Below are 18,019 nucleotides of genomic sequence, written 5' to 3'. Positions count from 1 at the left end.
CATTTATCAAGTTATGTTTTATTCATTAAACTTTTTTTGTTAATAACTTTTTAATAAACAATAAGCGACGCTTAAAACTTCTTGAAAGATACTCAGGATAGTGACCTTGACAACATATGTTAAGGTCAAGGTTATTGGGACTGGGTCCGTTATTATGCACTTTTACCGAAATGAATATGTTCCAAGTGGGTCCGCATCTATCTCAAGTAAAAATACATTTAGTTTTGAAGCAATGAGCTTTCTGAGTGACTGCATGGAACCAAGGCCGTAAGTACCAATCATCCTACTATTTTCTGCCGTAGGTATCATGCCCATTCCAGAAGCCCAAAAAACGTTTTTATTTTGTCCCATTCGCCTATCGCCGTGCTAATTTTTTATTAAGTGTTTAAACAAAACCAAAACATTTTGTGCGCCTCTGAAGTGTTCATGACTTTGAACTTTTGTAGAAGATGTTTTATGCATTAAGAAAATTTTCTGCGTGTATTGCATTGTATTTCTTACGCCGTATATGTACAAGGATATTATAACACATATTGCACAATATTATTTTGTTAATTTTATTAGGACATCAAGTACTTTACCCACAAATGAAGGCGGAGTACCTCCTACCTCCATAGAGCCTGTTTTACCGCCTCCGTGTGTCAACACCTACAGTACGTCGGTATCGCTATCACCTGCAAGCGTAGATCGTTCCACGTCCAGCTGCAGCAACCCTAACGTCCGGGAGTGTCTTATTTCGAGCGTGGATCCTAATCCTTTGGGCGTATAAATCCCTAAAGACCTCTTCCTTAGCGGCTAGAGGCACAACAAACATCTCGAATATAAATTCCTCAAAACGTATGTGTAATCATGAATTCATATTAAATTTTCATCACAATAAATACAAAATCATCAGAGGCAAAATCATACACCTTTTATTTTTAAAAACTTAGTAGTTTTTCGCTCTGAATCAAAACATTTGCTTTCCGTTTCTTTCCAACATCCGCAAATAAAAAATTATTCACTATAACAGTATTTTTCACACCTTTGCAAGAAAAAAATCAGACTCGACCAAAAATGACAAAGATCATTTGAAAGAGTGAGTTTCGATTGCGCACATTACCGATCGGACATGACAATATTTCCCAATCGAACACAGACCAAATCGGACACAGGCTCGATCGGACACAGTCCCGATCGGACATAGGCTCAATCGGACACAGTCCCAATCGGACACAGGCTCGATCGGACACAATTCCGATCGGATACATATGGTTGCAATCGGACACAGGCCCGATCGGACACAGAACAGTTCCGATCGGACACAGTTCCGATCGGACACAGTTCCGATCGGACACAGTTCCGATCGGACACAGTTCCGATCGGACACAGTTCCGATCGGACACAGTTCCGATCGGACACAGTTCCGATCGGACACAGTTCCGATCGGACACAGTTCCGATCGGACACAGTTCCGATCGGACACAGTTCCGATCGGACACAGTTCCGATCGGACACAGTTCCGATCGGACACAGTTCCGATCGGACACAGTTCCGATCGGACACAGTTCCGATCGGACACAGTTCCGATCGGACACAGTTCCGATCGGACACAGTTCCGATCGGACACAGTTCCGATCGGACACAGTTCCGATCGGACACAGTCCCCATAGTGAAGCTAGGTCCACCCTACAATTGTTGTGTGGATGGGAAAATGTATGCGTGGACACAGTGGGTTCCGCCCCCCCCCTACGGGGGGGCTTCACTATCAAGAAATTAGACACATAGATTTGCATTGAACCTCGCTTCGCGTGGAAAGTTGTAAACCTATGTGGAACCTTACTTCGCATTAAAAAGTATATGCGTAAAGGCAGTATGTTCCGCCCCCCCCCCCGTACGGGGGCTCCACTATCAAAAAACTAGACACATAGGTTTGCGTTGAACTTCGCTTCGCGCGAAAAGTTATAAACCTATGTGGAACCTTACTACGCATTAAAAAGTATATCCGTGGAGGCAGTATGTTCCGCCCTCCCTCTACGGGAGCTCCACTTCCGGAAGATATAAGCTAACCCAAACCTATATATTTCTGATATACTGTGTCCCATCGGGGCTGTGTCCGATCGGGACTGTGTCCGATCGGACATGTGTCCAATCGAGTCTGTGTCCGATCGGGAAATATTATCGTGTCCGATCGGTAATGTGTGCAATCGGGACGATCCCATTTGAAAGAGGCTTTTATTGCTGCAGTTATAAGCGAGCCTGCAGGAAAGATGGATTCTGTGAATTACTTTGTTTTGAGATTGGCCGAAGGCCTTCGAAAACTTCCGTACACAGAGCGTGCCAAATTAGAAATTAAATTTCTAAGTAGGATTATGGAGATTCAAGAAAGATTAGGTAATGTGTGAACATAAATACTTGGATTATTTTAGAAACAGATAGCATGAAAAGCAGAATTTATTCTGATATTATGCTTCAGCTTTTCTCTATACGCATTCTATACTCCGTCCAAAGAGAGAATAACATCGGTCCGCGCATAGGCGGGCAAAGTGGGGAGAACATGGCGACATACTCAATACCGTATATGTAGATATAGCTTCTGTGGGTGGAGACCTGCGCGAAACGGACGAGTTTTCGTCCGACCCGATGTTATTCTCTCTTTGGCCAGAGTATACATGAGATGAATATTTATATTTCAGATTCGGAACAGTCTTCATAGGACACTTTAACACGATTTCCATTTCATATGTATTACAATAATATAATTTTATGTCTAAGTTTTTGTAATTCACAATATAATTTCATATACCAAAATTTTCATGCTTTTGAGTTTATTATTTTTTCTCGATTTTCCGAGAATATGTATATACAACACACGACAGATAAACACATTGGAAAAGTGCAGCTTCATTTTAGGTTCATCGATCGGCCTGTTTTTCGTGTTTTTCGCATAAAAAACCTTGTTATGATTGTCATAAACGCTATGATTTTTATTTTAAAATAAAAAAAGATTTTGAAATAAAAAATTATCATATCGGATGACTATTTATAGGCTTAAAAATCGTTACATAAAGCCTCATCCCACTGCCATTCTACTGCCACGGAGTTCATAAAAAAATCGGCATAACTATTTCGCACTTTTGCAGCATATCGACCAAACGCATTCAATTTCTGTAAATGTACCTCCATGACTTACCGCTATGTTATCTTCTCTGCTGTTCCTGGAGTATACTCTTTCAGATATAGGTACTACTAACTCATTTTGCATTATGAAATTATGCAAAGCAGTTGTTGCTTGAACAATTTTTACTGCTGTGGCCAAAGAAGCGCTGATTGGCTTTCGATAGATTCTCCACCGAGATGCGAGCAGTCCAAATGCACTTTCAATGACACGCCGAGCTCTACTTTAACGATTGAACACCTTTTTCTTGAAATTAAGATTCTTGCTCCGAGGACATGGTCGCATCATATACGGTGTTAAAGTGAATGCTTCATCTGCAACCAATACGTATGGAAGCTTCGGTCCATTCACTCCCACTTGGGTTGGTTCCGGTGTGACCGGACAATGTCGGTCGAGATGGAGAGTAAGCTATTAAATAAGGTTCTTTCTACCTTTTCAGAACGGTCGCCAGTTCGTTTGACCACCAACGAACAAGGTGTAGCACTTCCAGCGCCTTTTCAAGATGGCCGCTGGACAGGATCGTGCACGTCTGGGTGACACAACTTCCCCAAGCACGGCGAAGTATCCTTTTCCCAGGAAATCTTCTAATCTGTTCCTTTCTTTTATGTTTCAGGTCGCCGCTGGATCGGATTATCGCCCAAGGACTCGGACTACCAAAAAGACACCATTGGATGAAACAAGAGATCTGGACTTCACGGATTCAAAGGTAAGTAATAACTTTGCACATTGTTTAGAAATATATAAAACGTATAATATATTTAAATATAGACTTTACTTTGAACAGCCTTTTGTATAATCTTTTCGCGTACCCCCACCGCACGGAGATATATGTCGCGTATATAAAACGTAATCAGAATTTAACACTTAAGCTACTCTTTACTAGCCTTAATTCCAACACAAGTTAAATATATAAAACAATAAAACTTACTTTCTAATTAACTCCTAAACTTATCCTAAACGAAAGAGTAGAAGTGCCGCTCGCGGCGTGTAGATGTGTTCACGTGTAGTGGAGTATTCTGACAGTGTATCTTGTGCTTCTATCAAAAGTGTAAAAGTGTGTGTGTTTGTGATCCGGTGCAGGTGTATCAAAGTGTAAAAATGTATATGGTGTACACTCGTGTGCAAGTGTACAAAGTGTAAAAGTGTACACTCGTGTGCAAGTGTACAAAGTGTAAGAGTGTACACTCGTGTGCAAGTGGGCAAAGTGTAAGAGTGCGTATTGTTTCGAGAGTGTGATTTATGAACTAATATAATAATCTTATCCTAAATAACTTATAATCTATATTTACACTGTTACTACCCCGCGTGGTCAGCAACATCCTCAGACTCGTCCGAGCTGCCGATCTTTTCGAGCACCTCGTGTTCTGCCCCTTCGGTCCCTTGACTTGCCTTTGTACACTTTTGTACCTAGGTGGTTTCTTCGCCGTTTGGACCTTCTTCTGCACCTGGTCGTTCCCCTCGGCTCCCGGGGATCCTCCGGCGTCATTTTTTCCCTCCGGCTTCACCGGAAGATCCATATTTTTATTGTCGAAATGGATGCCAATGTCGCTGTTTCCAAAAACGCCTCCATCACTTCGATGTTTTTCAGCGCCAATATTTAGCATCAAGAAACAGTAATTGGCATCGCTAATTGCCATTAAATTGATGCTGTGTCTCCCTTTGTAGTTATAGTACGTTGATCCACTATTAGGTGGAGCCTGCAATAATACAATTGATTTTTAATATTTTTAACAATCAATAATAATAATAATAATAATAATAATAATAATAAACTTACATCAACGTCTCATGTTTACCATCCATCGCCCCAATACAGTGTGGATAATTCCACAGAGCCTCAAATTCCCTGGCTACTTTACGCCAGTTGTCTGCCGTTGGGTTGAGAAATCCTTTTTCTTTTAATTCCTCCCAAATGACTTGGCATGTTTCGGAAATAATTGTTAAAACTGTATCGTTTCCCACACGGAACACATATGACACAGATGCCATACTGTCGCCGCTGGTAGCGCTATTTCTAAACGAGTACGTGGTGGAATTGAGTCTCAAACTACGTACTGCTTCGTTATTTTTGGCTCAATAATTTATAAAAGTTTTTCAAACAGAACTGGTGAGATCCGTAAGAAATTAAAATACTTTGGATCATTTGAGCGTATCATTTCTGGGATTAGATTATCGCTCGCACCCTGCAGGAATCGTCTCTCGGGCATGAGAATGGGCCGAACCCATATTCTTCTTTCCTGTTTAGTCCTCTTTTTGTTTTCTCTTTTCACCATTCTTTTATAAAGCAAATATAAAGTGAGCAACTTTCTTTGCATATCTTTCTGATACCAATGGTGTACTGGCGATTTTCTAAAATATTTTTTTAACAGTCCGCAGATCCACAAAAATGCGGTTTTTGAATTCATATCACTTCTTATTCCTGGTCAATGCTTGCACCTTATTTAAATTAAAATATATCTACAATATTATAATATATATACAATATAAGCTAATCTATTAACGGTATCGATGGTATCGGTCAGGTAGCGGTGCCACATTCGCAACATCCGTTACATGAAATCAGAAGCCCTAGGTCCCCATGGGGTGGAATGAGCAAAGCATAACGACTAATATGTGCCAATAATTACTTTTTAACCATTCTATTTACAAGTAATTATTATTATCACGTTCATAAATGTTACATTTAATGGGTTTCCTAATAGAAATATTTAATTTAATGCTTAAAATATTCAAATAAAGTTTGAACAAATTTCAAATGGAGATTCGTGATTGGTCGCGCGCAATCCGCGCTGCTTTCGTTACGCTTCGCGAGTACATAGGGATCGTGAATCCGCGCAATGAAAACAGCGGAACGCTTGTGATTGGTCAAGGCTCTCGTTCCGCAATTTTCTGCGTAAGCCGTGTCGCTGCATGGGTTTGCACTCAGTGTTATTCGTTAGCGGGAAAGTGACCAAGAGAGTAGTCTAGTGTATGTGAATAATTGTGTTTTGTATCTTCGTGTTCTCAAGGAAAAGCGATTGTTTGGTCGAAGTTTTACTGCTCAGAATCTGTTGATCGTTTTTGGATTAATATCCATTAACTCTGTAGTGGACTCTGCGAGACAAAGTAACATTTTTGGTAGCAAATACATGGCATTGTGAGACAAAGGCCTGGTCGGCCATAATAACTACATTTCTTCTCGGTGTGCTCTTTGTTTTGTATATCTCAACGAGAACTTGGCTGAAGCCGCTTATTCTTCACGCTCGAGAACTAACATCGTTTTAATCAGAGGTAATCCTTTTTCTTTTTTACATTATATTCTATCATTTATATATATTAAGTATTTATATACAGGGTATGCCATTTTAATGTATCCACTAAAATATCTAAAAATCTATAAGTTTAAGACAAAAATGTTTTAAACAAAAGTTGTATGACTCATAGGGGGACACATGATGAAAATATGAAATATGTCGTAAAATATTTAGTTTTCGATAATCTTACCGTAATACTTTTATGTACAGAATAATGAGTCAAATCAATTAGTAAAAAAAAGTAATTGTTTTTAAGAAAAAGTATTTATTAAAAGTAACTATTTACAATGTATTTTTTAAAACAATTATTTGTTTTTTTATTTACACTAATTGATTTGTTTGGCTGTATTTCAGTAAAAAAAATGGCAGAAGGTTGAACTATACACCTATTACCCTCTCTTGAGAGATAAATAAATTTGCGTTGCGAGTGTTTGGTCAATTTCACACATTTTCGAATTTTAGCTCGGAGAGGGGTTCATTTGCGGACCCATGTTTATAAGAAAAAAAAGTCTTATTTTGACTTCTAGAACACGCTCCCAAAGTTTAGTGCATCATTTCAGATACACCCTGTATATTAGGTTGCAATAACTAAAATGTCGTATTATATTGAGTTGAACGGAAAGTTCGTGCTGTTTATTGCTAACAGATAAAGACCAAAAAAACGGCACAAACTTCCGTTCAACCCAATATACAGGGTGTCCCAAAGCACCCTTGACAACGCTCGTGAGCAGATAGAGCATAGTAAACTGAACAGAAAAGTCCTGTACCATTTTTTTTTATAACACTTAATAAAGGAGTTATTATTGAATAAAATCTGGCCAATCAGCGCCGACTTTTAGCCGGACGTACGTCGGTGAGCCGCTCGCCTGGTAGTGTGCGCCGCCATAGCGACGGAGCGCTCACGCACACTAGGCGCGCGGCTAAAGATCGGCGCTGATTGGCCAGACTTTACTCAATAATAACTCTTTTATTAAGCGTTATAGAAAAAAATGTTACAGGACTTTTTTGTTCAGTTTATTGTATTCTACCTGCTCACGAGTGTTGTCAAGGGTGCTTTGGGACACCCTGTATAGGGGAAAGTAGGGTAAAACCGGATACTTTTTTGGATTTGGCTTCCTACAAAAAATCTGAGAGTAAAAACAATTTTGTCGACCGTTAGTAATCGGTAGTGAACCTTAAACTATGAAAAAATAAGGCTAGTTGCTGAAAAAAAATTTTTGGTTACCAAGAATAACAAGATTTTCTGGAGAAGTCAAAGTATCTTGTGTATCCGGTTTTGTCCTACCGGTAGGGTAAAACCGGATACCCATTTGAAAATATGCAAAACACCGTGTAATTATAAAATCTAGATTTATTTTAATCAAAATACAATATAAAGATGTATTCTATTGACAAAAATCACAAATGAAGATGTCCTCTTGTTCGACATTGCTGCAGGATTTCCTTATTTAACTTTTTAACTTTTTAACTTTATCTCAAAAAGCTTTTTTTTTTAGCGATTTCTTTTTCTGAGTGTTAGTTTTCATTTCCAACTGCTTTGTGTAGGGAGATGAAGTCAGGATAACAGTTCTTCCTCTTTTTATTGCATAAAATGTATAAATATGGTTTTGCCCCAACACAAGGAAAGTAACAAATACGGCTTAATATATATTGTATATTATTTTAAATCTTAATGCTCAATCGTTTAGAAATATATTCTTATGTGATATTCTTGCTATGTTACAGTATTACCACACAGATTATTGACAATAAAAAAGGTCTACATATACATATATAATTGAAGATCTGCAACAAGTGTAACCAAGGACAATTTAATCTTGCGGCGAATCCAGACATTAAGAGTAAAAGATTTAATAGATCAGGTAAGTTTTATATCATTTTTAAATTTTGGTTTTATAGTGAAATTAATTAAGCCATTTTTCATTGCAATTGGCTTTTACAATGACTTGAAGCTGACTTATTTAAGGCCTCCGCACAATCGAAAATATAAGGAGGAGGAAATAGATATTAGAGATAAAGAACTGACTTTTGTTAGCAACTTAACTTAACTTTACTTTGTTAAGCAACTTTCTCTTTTTTTTAACAGCGTCACCGGATGGTAACTTTTAGCGTGTCTTCAACCTGTCTTTCCAGGTTATGTGACACAATATCTCTTGCGAGTAACTTTCTTTTCAATTTTTCAGGTTATGTGGTGTGTACAAGCTATCGCTTATATTTTTTATGTGTTAAACTGTTCTTTATTTCTTATTCCTTATTTTTAATTGCTAATGTCTGTTCCTTATATTTTTGATTGTGCGGGTCCTTTAAGTTTACTGACATTATAAGAAATGACATTTTATATTGAAGAAATATTATGCGTGCATATATAATAAAATTAATCTTAGTACCTTTATCTTAATTAAAATAATATGCCGTATCTTAATATAAATTATACTAATTAATAATGTAATTAACAATAAAATTAATATAGTACAAAAATTTTTTAAAAATTAACAGTATATAATATGAACTAAAAATAGTATAATATTCTCTATAAAAATAATAATACTCTCTTTCTCTCTCTCCCTCTCTTTAAAAATAATACTAATAAATATTATAACATATTTGAACAGAAATATTGCAATGAATCGAAAATGGTTCAGAAAAGACATTTCATGTGTGTCAAAACGACATTTAAAACGGCTAGCTACACAAGAATCCGAAATTGTTTGTGATGCTTTATTAAGCACGACTGCAGCGTCATCTTATAGTAACATTGATTGAATAAATGCACAGAACATTTGGAAACTGTTTCTACAGTTAATTCAGATGTAATAAATATTTAAAGTGCTGAAAATGCTGTAACCGAAAAATATTTTGTTTAGGAATGAAACGAAAAGAATGATATAGCGAACGTGCAACAATCCTCCATTAGCGATTCTTATGAATCAAAGATTTATTTAGTATCTGAAAATGCAAATATAATAGATGGCAATTTGAAAAATTATCTTGCTTCCTGGGTTGTACAACATCAAATTTCACATACGGCTCTAAGGGCACTGCTTCAGAGATTAAGAAATCATTCGTGTTTTTCATCATTATCTTTAGATGCACGTTTAATTTTAAAAAATCCGAGAAAACAAGAGATACATATAGTAATGCCAGGAATGTACTATCATTTTGGATTACAAAAATCTGTATTGAATATATTAATTTCCATAAAGAGCAATGTTGATAGTATAGAAATAGCTATTAATATCGATGAATTACCACTCTCAAAATCATCAGAACAACAATTTTAACCTATACTTGGTTCAATTATTCCATATAATAATGTATTTGCAATTGGAATTTATTACGGAACAGAAAAACCCGCAAATGCAAACGATTTTTTAAAAGAATTTGTGAACGAGGCTACAGAAATGTGCGAAAATGGAATTTATGTCAATGGCCGTACATTGAAAGAAAAATGTATTCAATCCAAAAAGAAAAAACTTGTTATGAGTAAATGATTTGGTTAAATAGTACCAATGGACAATTAATTTGAATCAAATTAAAATATTGTTTAGAATGAGATACTGTCTGCTGAAAAGTAATGAATTATTTATTATATTCGAGATACACGAAGTGAAATGTAAAAATTATTTATTTATATAACTATTTTATTTACTATTTTTTAATGTTGCGCTACTAAAATTGAGTAACTATTTACCAGATTTAAATAAACAATTGTTCAATTTAAATATTTTACAGATTAAATCTTAATAAACACTTATCGTAGTAACAAAATATTAACTTAAATTCAATTAATCGTTTCATGAAAAACTCTTTCATAGATTTCAAATGAATTAAATATTTACTTATTGTTAGAATTTAGCATTCGAAATTAAAAAGCATTATCTCCTTTCAAATAAATTTTTGTTTCATTAGACATAAAAATAAGATGGTTCCCTATAAATATTTTATTAACTTATTAAATATTTATTGAAATGAAAAACATCATTTATCTAAAATAATTAAAATTGGTTTAAAATTGAATTTATATTAATTTCATCTTATATATTAAATATGAAATTAAGTGAAATGTTGTTACGGCATGCAGGCAGGTGATATACGGGAGCGTCCCGTTTGACCACGTTGATATTTACCACGGTTCCGATTGACCACGGTCCCGATTGACCACGTTGATATTGACCACGACGTCCTATTGACCACGGTCCCGATTGACCACGGTCCCGATTGACCACGATTCAAATTGACTACGGACCCGATTTACCACGTTGATATTGACCACGGTCCCGATTGACCACAGTCCCGATTGACCACGGTCCCGATTGACCACAGTCCCGATTGAACACGTTGATATTTACCACGGTTCCGATTGACCACGGTCTCGATTGACCACGTTGATATTGACCACGATCCCGATTGACCACGTTGATATTGACCACGGTCCCGATTGACCACGTTGATATTGACGTAAATATTGAGCATGTTAATATTGACCACGGTCCCGATTGACCACGGATCAATACATGTCGTTACTAGGGCATGTACTTTGCAAGTTGTAAAGCGAGGTCCATTGTGCCTGACTGGCGGAGGGGGTGCGTTAGGGGGGGGGGCGAAAGCCCCCCTTGCACCTCCCCGCATGTGTGTGTGTTACATGGTTTTTCAATCGGGACCGTTGTCAATATAAACGTGATTAATCGGGACCGTGGTCAATATTAACGTGGTCAATATCAACGTGGTCAATCGCAACGTGGTCAATCTCAACGTGGTCAATTGGGACCGTGGTCAATCTCAACGTGGTCAATCGGAACCGTGGTCAATATCAACATGGTCAATCGGGTCCGTGGTCAATTTGAACCGTGGTCAATCGGGACCGTGGTCAATCGGAACCGTGGTAAATATCAACGTGGTCAATCGGGACTGTGGTCAATCAGGACAGTGGTCATTTGGGACCGTGGTCAATATCAACGTGGTCAATATCAACGTGGTCAATCGCAACGTGGTCAATCTCAACGTGGTCAATTGGGACCGTGGTCAATATTAACGTGGTCAAACGGGTGCCACTCATGTGATATACTCGCCGTCGTCAAAACGAGTGCTGTGCAACAGTCCCCCAAGGTGTTGCGATCCATACAGAACTTTCAGTGTACCGTAATTAATACATGTGCATCAATTATATATATTAATAAAGGAAACTTTATAAACCTTGGCAAATTATTCAATCAATAGTCATTTAGTACGAAAAAGGTATTTTGAAATAAATAAATTATAGCATTTATTTTCTATAATTATTACATTTATTAATATTCTACAAATATAAATTTATATATAAACATTTATTTATAGTAACATTTTTATTTTGAACTCAAATCAACTTCTTTTGCTTATACTAAGAAAAAAATGTACATGGAATATAATTTCTTTCATTAGACAAGAAATGTTTTTTATAAACCTTATAGTCTACGAGTATGTTTTGCTGTATTGTGACCCAATTGTTACTTTGTTTTACCTCAAACGATTGAAAATGGTTGCAATAACAAACATTAGAATATGCTTGACACAGAAAATAAACTTCTTTCAGAGAATTTACTAATATATACTTAATTTTTGCAAATGAAAAATGGAAGTTATTACTCATATTTATAATATTATTGATTGTGTAAAATGTACCATTGACCCTAACCCATGAAATTGAATCATAATCATAAAACGATTCGGAAGGTAGAATCTGCTTAATGTTATCAAAATCTTCAACTAAAAATAATTTTGATTGTATCGCTCCTTTAGTCACTTGTAATGAAAAACCTTCGTCATTAATAAATCTATTACAAAGATACAACTGATGCCTAACAGCAAAAGTATAGGATGGATTCTTGCGCGATGTAACTACTTTACTATTATTCTTAAACATTTTATGCTTGCCTTCAAAACGGATAGAAGACATATGTTTTAATGGGCCAAATTTACGCATAAGCTGACCATAATGAAGTAAATTATGATGTTTTATTCTGAGTTTACCCTCAAAAAGCTCCAAGTATAATTTCAAATATTGCGAGACGGTGGATGAAAAAACATTTATTATTTCATTAGAAATAATATCGAATAAAACAATATTAGTGATTTGACGCATCATGAGATACAGTTTCCACGTCGGATTTCCTATAGGGACTAAATCGCCAACAAAAATAACCAAATTATCAACAAGATAATGCATTTCCGAAGCAGTAAGAATTATTTTTTTATTTTTTATTGCTTCATGTTTTAAAACGGAAGTTTTTATCACGACTTGAACTGACAGTACAAATTCTTTCATTTAATATTTCTATAGTAAAGAACTTATATTTATCAATGAGATTGCTCAAAACTTTAGCCATATCATAACGGCAAATGCCTTCAAGTATATCGTGCATAGGGTCAACTGACGCGTTGTTTATTACATGATATCCAGGGATATCATTGAAAATGTATTTTTTAATTACACAAAAAGAATGTTTAGAAGCATGTTCTGAATAATTATCAACTGTCCTTAAAATTGGGAATTTTCTAGTGTCATATTTTGTATCTGTTCTTCAGTGGCTACACATATTCTACAACAATACGACTGATTAAAATTTTTACTAAACCCAAGAATAGTATTTAAACCTAAGTTATCCCCTACTATATAACATAATTTGAAAAAAACCCTTTTCTCTTTATCATTTTTATTTATAACAATCCCATGACTCACAAGCTCTCGAATTTCATTAATAACATTAATAAAAATTTTGTTATTGCCTAACAATTTATGGTCCTCATATTTATGCAATTGGACTAAAAATATGTTTTCTAACTTACTCACATATTCTGGTGGCAAACATGGAATACAGCAGTACACTGCCACAAGTTTATTTTTACATTTTTGAGAACCCAATGGATTGTTGATTTTAAAATCGTCAAAATAAATTATGAAAGGAAGAATATATCCACTTATTTCGTTTAACGCAGATTCCCAAAATTGTCCTTGAAAAACTTACTGTAAATCTTTATTTATTCTGCATTTTACAACAAATAAATCTATTGCATCGAACACATTTGGGAGTTCCAAAAAACGTTTTAAAACAAATTTTAAGGGAATGAAACTTAACTTACTACAATAAACTTTGTTTTGGGAAATTTTTCTGACTTTTCCGAAATTCAAATATGTCCGAACAATTATATTTTTAGGCAAAAGGGACAATTTATTTGTTCTAAATACTTGAAAGTCTTTCTCTCTGATTTAAGGAATGCAAAACCATTTTTTATTATGTTTAAAGAAATGTTCAAATTATTGTTATTTTTACAACACTGTTGTAAAGCTTGTATACTCGTTGCTAAATAAGTTTCACTTACAGTTTTAATAATTTTAAGTATTGTTTCTCTACTTAATGTTAAGTCAGCATACAGTTTTACTACAGTACAAAGAGCCGATTTAAAAACAGTTGATTGGTAAATGTCAATATCAAACTTTTCATCATTTACGGAATCATTCATTTCAATCGTCTTATAAATCTTTTCCTGACCCTCATTAGAATTGTTCGAATTAAAATTAGAAATAGTTGAAGTCGCATCAGAAAATTCAGAAGCGTCTGTATCAAAAACAATATCACTTATTTGCTTTGAAGTTATACTTGAAGCTAATTTTGTTTCTGATATATGTTTATTGAGAACGTGTCTCCGTAAAGAATAAACATTAGTAAACTGATCATCACAATTGTCAAACTTACATGTAATAGTGGAATTTAACATAAACTTATGTTTTAACCTTATATGTTGCATGACAAGGTCCATGGTTATAAATATTTTTTCGCAAAAAAAACAATTCATTTTGAAAGAAGATTTGTCTATCGACCAATTTCAGTATTTAAAGTCAAAAAAATAAATATAATTAAAACCTGCAAAATTCGGCGTATTACAAACTCACTAATATGATAAAGAAATAAAGAAAATGAAGAAAATCCACAGCCAAATATAATTTAAACAGAATAGACCATACAAAAATTTAATTTTCTTAAATACATAATTTCACAATCCTTATCATGCATTTTTCGACAGCATAAAGAGAAGCTCTTTTATAAACTCCATCTATTTTTTTCATTGTTTTCGGAGGTATTAGATGAGGTAAAAGTTTAAACATCGTTAATATTTTTTTGTCTAAAACATATAATAGATTTTTTTTCATCAGATATGTTGATATTTGTAATAACGTATAAATAATAATAAAAAAATAAATACCATTATTCAAGTCTTCTTCTTTTATTTTATTGAGCATTTAATATCCATCGTCATCATTAGGATCAATCGAAAAATTTTGAAGAATGATATTGAAAAAACGTTTAAAATTTGATTCGCTTAAAGCAACGTTTGAGAGAGACATTTTGCTGAAATCTTGGATTATGAGGTTATAACCTTGTGGATATTTGTAATGTATCCATTTAGAAAAAATATTAGACAAATTTTTATCTTGATTATTGTACAGATCTTTTTTTCGTTGTAGACCAATGTAATAGAACCTCTATCCAAGGAGCACCATTAGCCTCTAACCATTTCATACTTTCAACAACTTTTTCTATAAAAAATAAAAAATTTTGCAACAGCTAAATTTAAATATTATACATACATATTATGTATAAATATTATACATATAACTGAATAAATATAATGCTACCATCTGGAACATCGTTCGCAACCTCTCCTATTGTTTTTTCAATTTCGCCATAAAATTTTTTATTCCTGCTTCTCTTATTTCTCCACATTGATAACCAACCAATTTACCTTTAGATGCTTTAGATTTGTTATCTATTGCATTTTTCTTTTTTATTGGAGAAATATAATAAGTTTTTACAACTTCAGTTGGAAAAGTCTCACAAATTTTTTCAGCGACATATTTTGCTATATCATTTGGCAACCTGTGAAAGTATGTACTACGATAACTATGATCACTATGATATTCAATATTAAATAAATAAAATGAATTGTACAAACTTACTCTGAAAATCTTTCATCAATATAAGTAAGTACTATATCGCAAATTTTATTTCTTTGAGCTTCAGTGAAGTTTTTTTGTTTTTCATAAGCTGTAATAATTCTTAAACCTAATTTTTGTTTCGAGAGAATTTCTTTTATTGATAAAAAAGTATTTTTAATAAATTCTGATTTTCCTACAAAACAATTTTCTCTCTTCAATTCATTTTCTTTTTCAATATTTGAAGTAGTAGTAATTAAGTCTGCATCAGTATTTTCATAATCTAATTTCTGGAAGTTAAAATCGCAGAATAGTATATATGTAACATAAATAAACAACAAGAACTTATAAATTTATTCTGAAACTTTAAATTTTAAAAGAAACAAATCGGTTTTACCCTTTTTTTAAATGTAGGCTGTGCATCTTTTTCTTTATTTTCAGAACTTATTAATGGCCTGCTAAAATTACGTTGCCAATATTCAATAAAAATGGCTCTATCACCTATTGTTTGGATCAATTCGTTGATCATAGGTATTGTCAAATTTTTTAATGCCTTTATATTAATTCGCTCTTCTATAAAAATAAGATTTTACATTTGTATAAAGAAGTTTATCTTAGCACGAGTCCATGAATTAAATATTAAATAAACAATAATTACTTACTTGTGAATGTATCAATCAGAATTTCCAAATCCAAATTTCGTAGTATCTCCTTAACTTCGTCATCAGCCATACTATCTTTTTTTACTATCTTCTTACAGGTAGAAAGTACTCGAGTCTATCAGTCGAAAAGCACACATGTGCCCAATTCGCTAGATCTTCAGTAAAAAAATACAATACGCATTTTACGCAGTTAATCCGATCCAAGAAAAGCAACAATGTCGAGAAATGTCTACTTACCTTGCTCGCAAAAAGTCGCTCGCAGCTTGCACTGTTACTTGTCTTACAAGTAACGTACCTTTTGCGTATTTACTCTCGATGGTTCGCGCCTTCAATTTCCAGCGGTTTATGTCACACGCGAATATAGCCTTCGTCTTACTTGCACGTTTGGTCAAAATAAAACCACGATGCATCGATCAAGATGCGTTCACTCACTTTAACCGTGCCCGATTGTTAATTCATGTGCTCGTGATCGTTCACTTGTCTCGGTCGTTGTCGTGGTTTGCGATGTTTTTTTGTCTAACATGCCCACTCGGGATTTTGCGTATCAATCGGCTGCGTCGCTCGCATATATTGATTTTACCGACTCGCGTAATCAAAGATATCATCGTCAGTTAATATCGACTGATATCGAAATTTTGAGACACTTATTTTGAAAAAATATTTAACATTAAATTAAAATGTAAATCAAATAATATTTATTAAAGTTCTTACAAAGATTCTTTAATTTCAAACAAATACATTTTGTATTTGAGTCAAATAATCTTTACAAAATAGTACATTATTATTAAGTAAATTAAAAAATTGGTTTGAAAAAATATTTATTTAAGTCTATTTCTTTAATTTAATTATATCAGATTTTTCAATTTTAGAGAATAAATTATTCAATTTGAATAAAGATTATCTTAATCAAAGTTATTTATTATTTGTTTTAAAATTATTTCACATTGAATTAAACCTTTCTCTAACTTGTCTACATATATATTTAAAGTAAGTCATTGTTTATTACAATCTGATAAACGACCTCTTAATGTGACTATATCATATTTGAATTAATATATTTATTTGAATTGAGTAAATTTTATTTTCAGTGTATAGGCGTGTTATATGGCGATTGTGAGTGTTTTACAATTCCTCCTTCTAACAGTTCTTCTACCTGCTTGTTTATTTCCTCTTTATGAATTTGCGGAAATCGATACTGACGAGTGTTTATTGGTTGGTCATCTGTAGTAGGTATTCGATGTTGTAATACGTGAGTTGCGGTTAATTTTTCTCCAGGAATATGAAATCGATCTTGACTGTCCGTTATTAATTTTATAATGCTTTTTCTCTCTGCTTCATTTAAATGTTCTAATCGCAATGATTCTATGATTTCGGCAGGTCGATTCTTTCCTTTTTCTTCGGAGATTGTTAGACAATTATGCAAATTATAATTATCAACTTCTTGTTTTCTTTTATATCTTGTTTTGCGTTTCCGCATAAATTTTTCTAAAATTTCTTGAGAGTTATTCAACAAGGATATAAGAATTCTTGAAGACGGTTTATTTTTATTTTTAATATTTCGTAGATTCGAATCTTTAATTTTTAAATTATATTTTCGAGCCTCTTCAAGGAGGTCTTTCATTGCAACATGAGAGGTTTTTAGTTCATTATCATTTTTTTCTTTAAATAATCCAACCTTAGGAAATTTGATATCTAGGGAGAATAAAGGACTTCTCCTTTTTTTGAAATAAGGTTTTGCCGAAATACGTAGTGAGGTTTTATAATTTTCCTCCTCGCAATCGACGGAGCTAGGATTTTCTGACAAGGTTTGGAAATTTCCCTCCGAAATCCTAGAATTATTCCCTTCTTGAGAGGATTGGTAATTTCTCTCTTCAAGGGTTTTTAAATTAATTAAATTTTTAGGAGAGGTTTGGTAATTTCCCCCTCCAGGAATGGTTGG

General features: G+C 34.0%; 2 protein-coding genes and 1 pseudogene across 2 annotated transcripts; 1 reads left to right on the top strand and 2 right to left on the bottom strand.

The window, feature by feature from the left end:
• Positions 1–9,072: 9,072 nt before the first annotated feature.
• Positions 9,073–9,731, top strand: LOC115232955 (annotated as a pseudogene).
• Positions 9,732–11,758: 2,027 nt separating this feature from the next.
• LOC115232957 lies at positions 11,759–14,260 on the bottom strand. The gene has a single exon (XM_029803137.1). The coding sequence runs from the start codon at positions 12,749–12,751 to the stop codon at positions 11,828–11,830; it is 924 nt and encodes a 307-aa protein (XP_029658997.1). The 5' UTR covers positions 12,752–14,260; the 3' UTR covers positions 11,759–11,827.
• A 661-nt stretch (positions 14,261–14,921) lies between these two features.
• Positions 14,922–16,743, bottom strand: LOC115232954. Its single transcript, XM_029803136.1, has 5 exons — positions 16,081–16,743; positions 15,816–15,991; positions 15,443–15,708; positions 15,229–15,362; positions 14,922–15,022 (listed from the first exon to the last, which is right to left on the bottom strand). The coding sequence occupies exons 1-5, from the start codon at positions 16,148–16,150 to the stop codon at positions 14,922–14,924; spliced, it is 747 nt and encodes a 248-aa protein (XP_029658996.1). The 5' UTR covers positions 16,151–16,743.
• Between the last annotated feature and the right edge of the window lie 1,276 nt (positions 16,744–18,019).

This window comes from Formica exsecta, unplaced genomic scaffold (genome assembly GCF_003651465.1).
Source record: "Formica exsecta isolate Colony F162 unplaced genomic scaffold, ASM365146v1 scaffold1522, whole genome shotgun sequence".
NCBI classification, from domain to species: Eukaryota; Metazoa; Arthropoda; class Insecta; order Hymenoptera; family Formicidae; genus Formica; species Formica exsecta.
The sequence above is the reverse complement of the archived record's forward strand: the minus strand, read 5'-3'. Positions and strand labels throughout refer to the sequence as shown.

Coding starts and splice junctions, on each gene's coding strand:
- LOC115232954 (XM_029803136.1), bottom strand. CDS start 16,150: ATGGCTGATGACGAAGTTAAGGAGATACTACGAAATTTGGATTTGGAA. Junction 15,992..16,080: donor TCTGATTGATACATTCACAA/GTAAGTAATTAT, acceptor TTATTTTTATAG/AAGAGCGAATTAATATAAAG. Junction 15,709..15,815: donor AGCCTACATTTAAAAAAAGG/GTAAAACCGATT, acceptor TTTAACTTCCAG/AAATTAGATTATGAAAATAC.
- LOC115232957 (XM_029803137.1), bottom strand. CDS start 12,751: ATGAAAGAATTTGTACTGTCAGTTCAAGTCGTGATAAAAACTTCCGTT.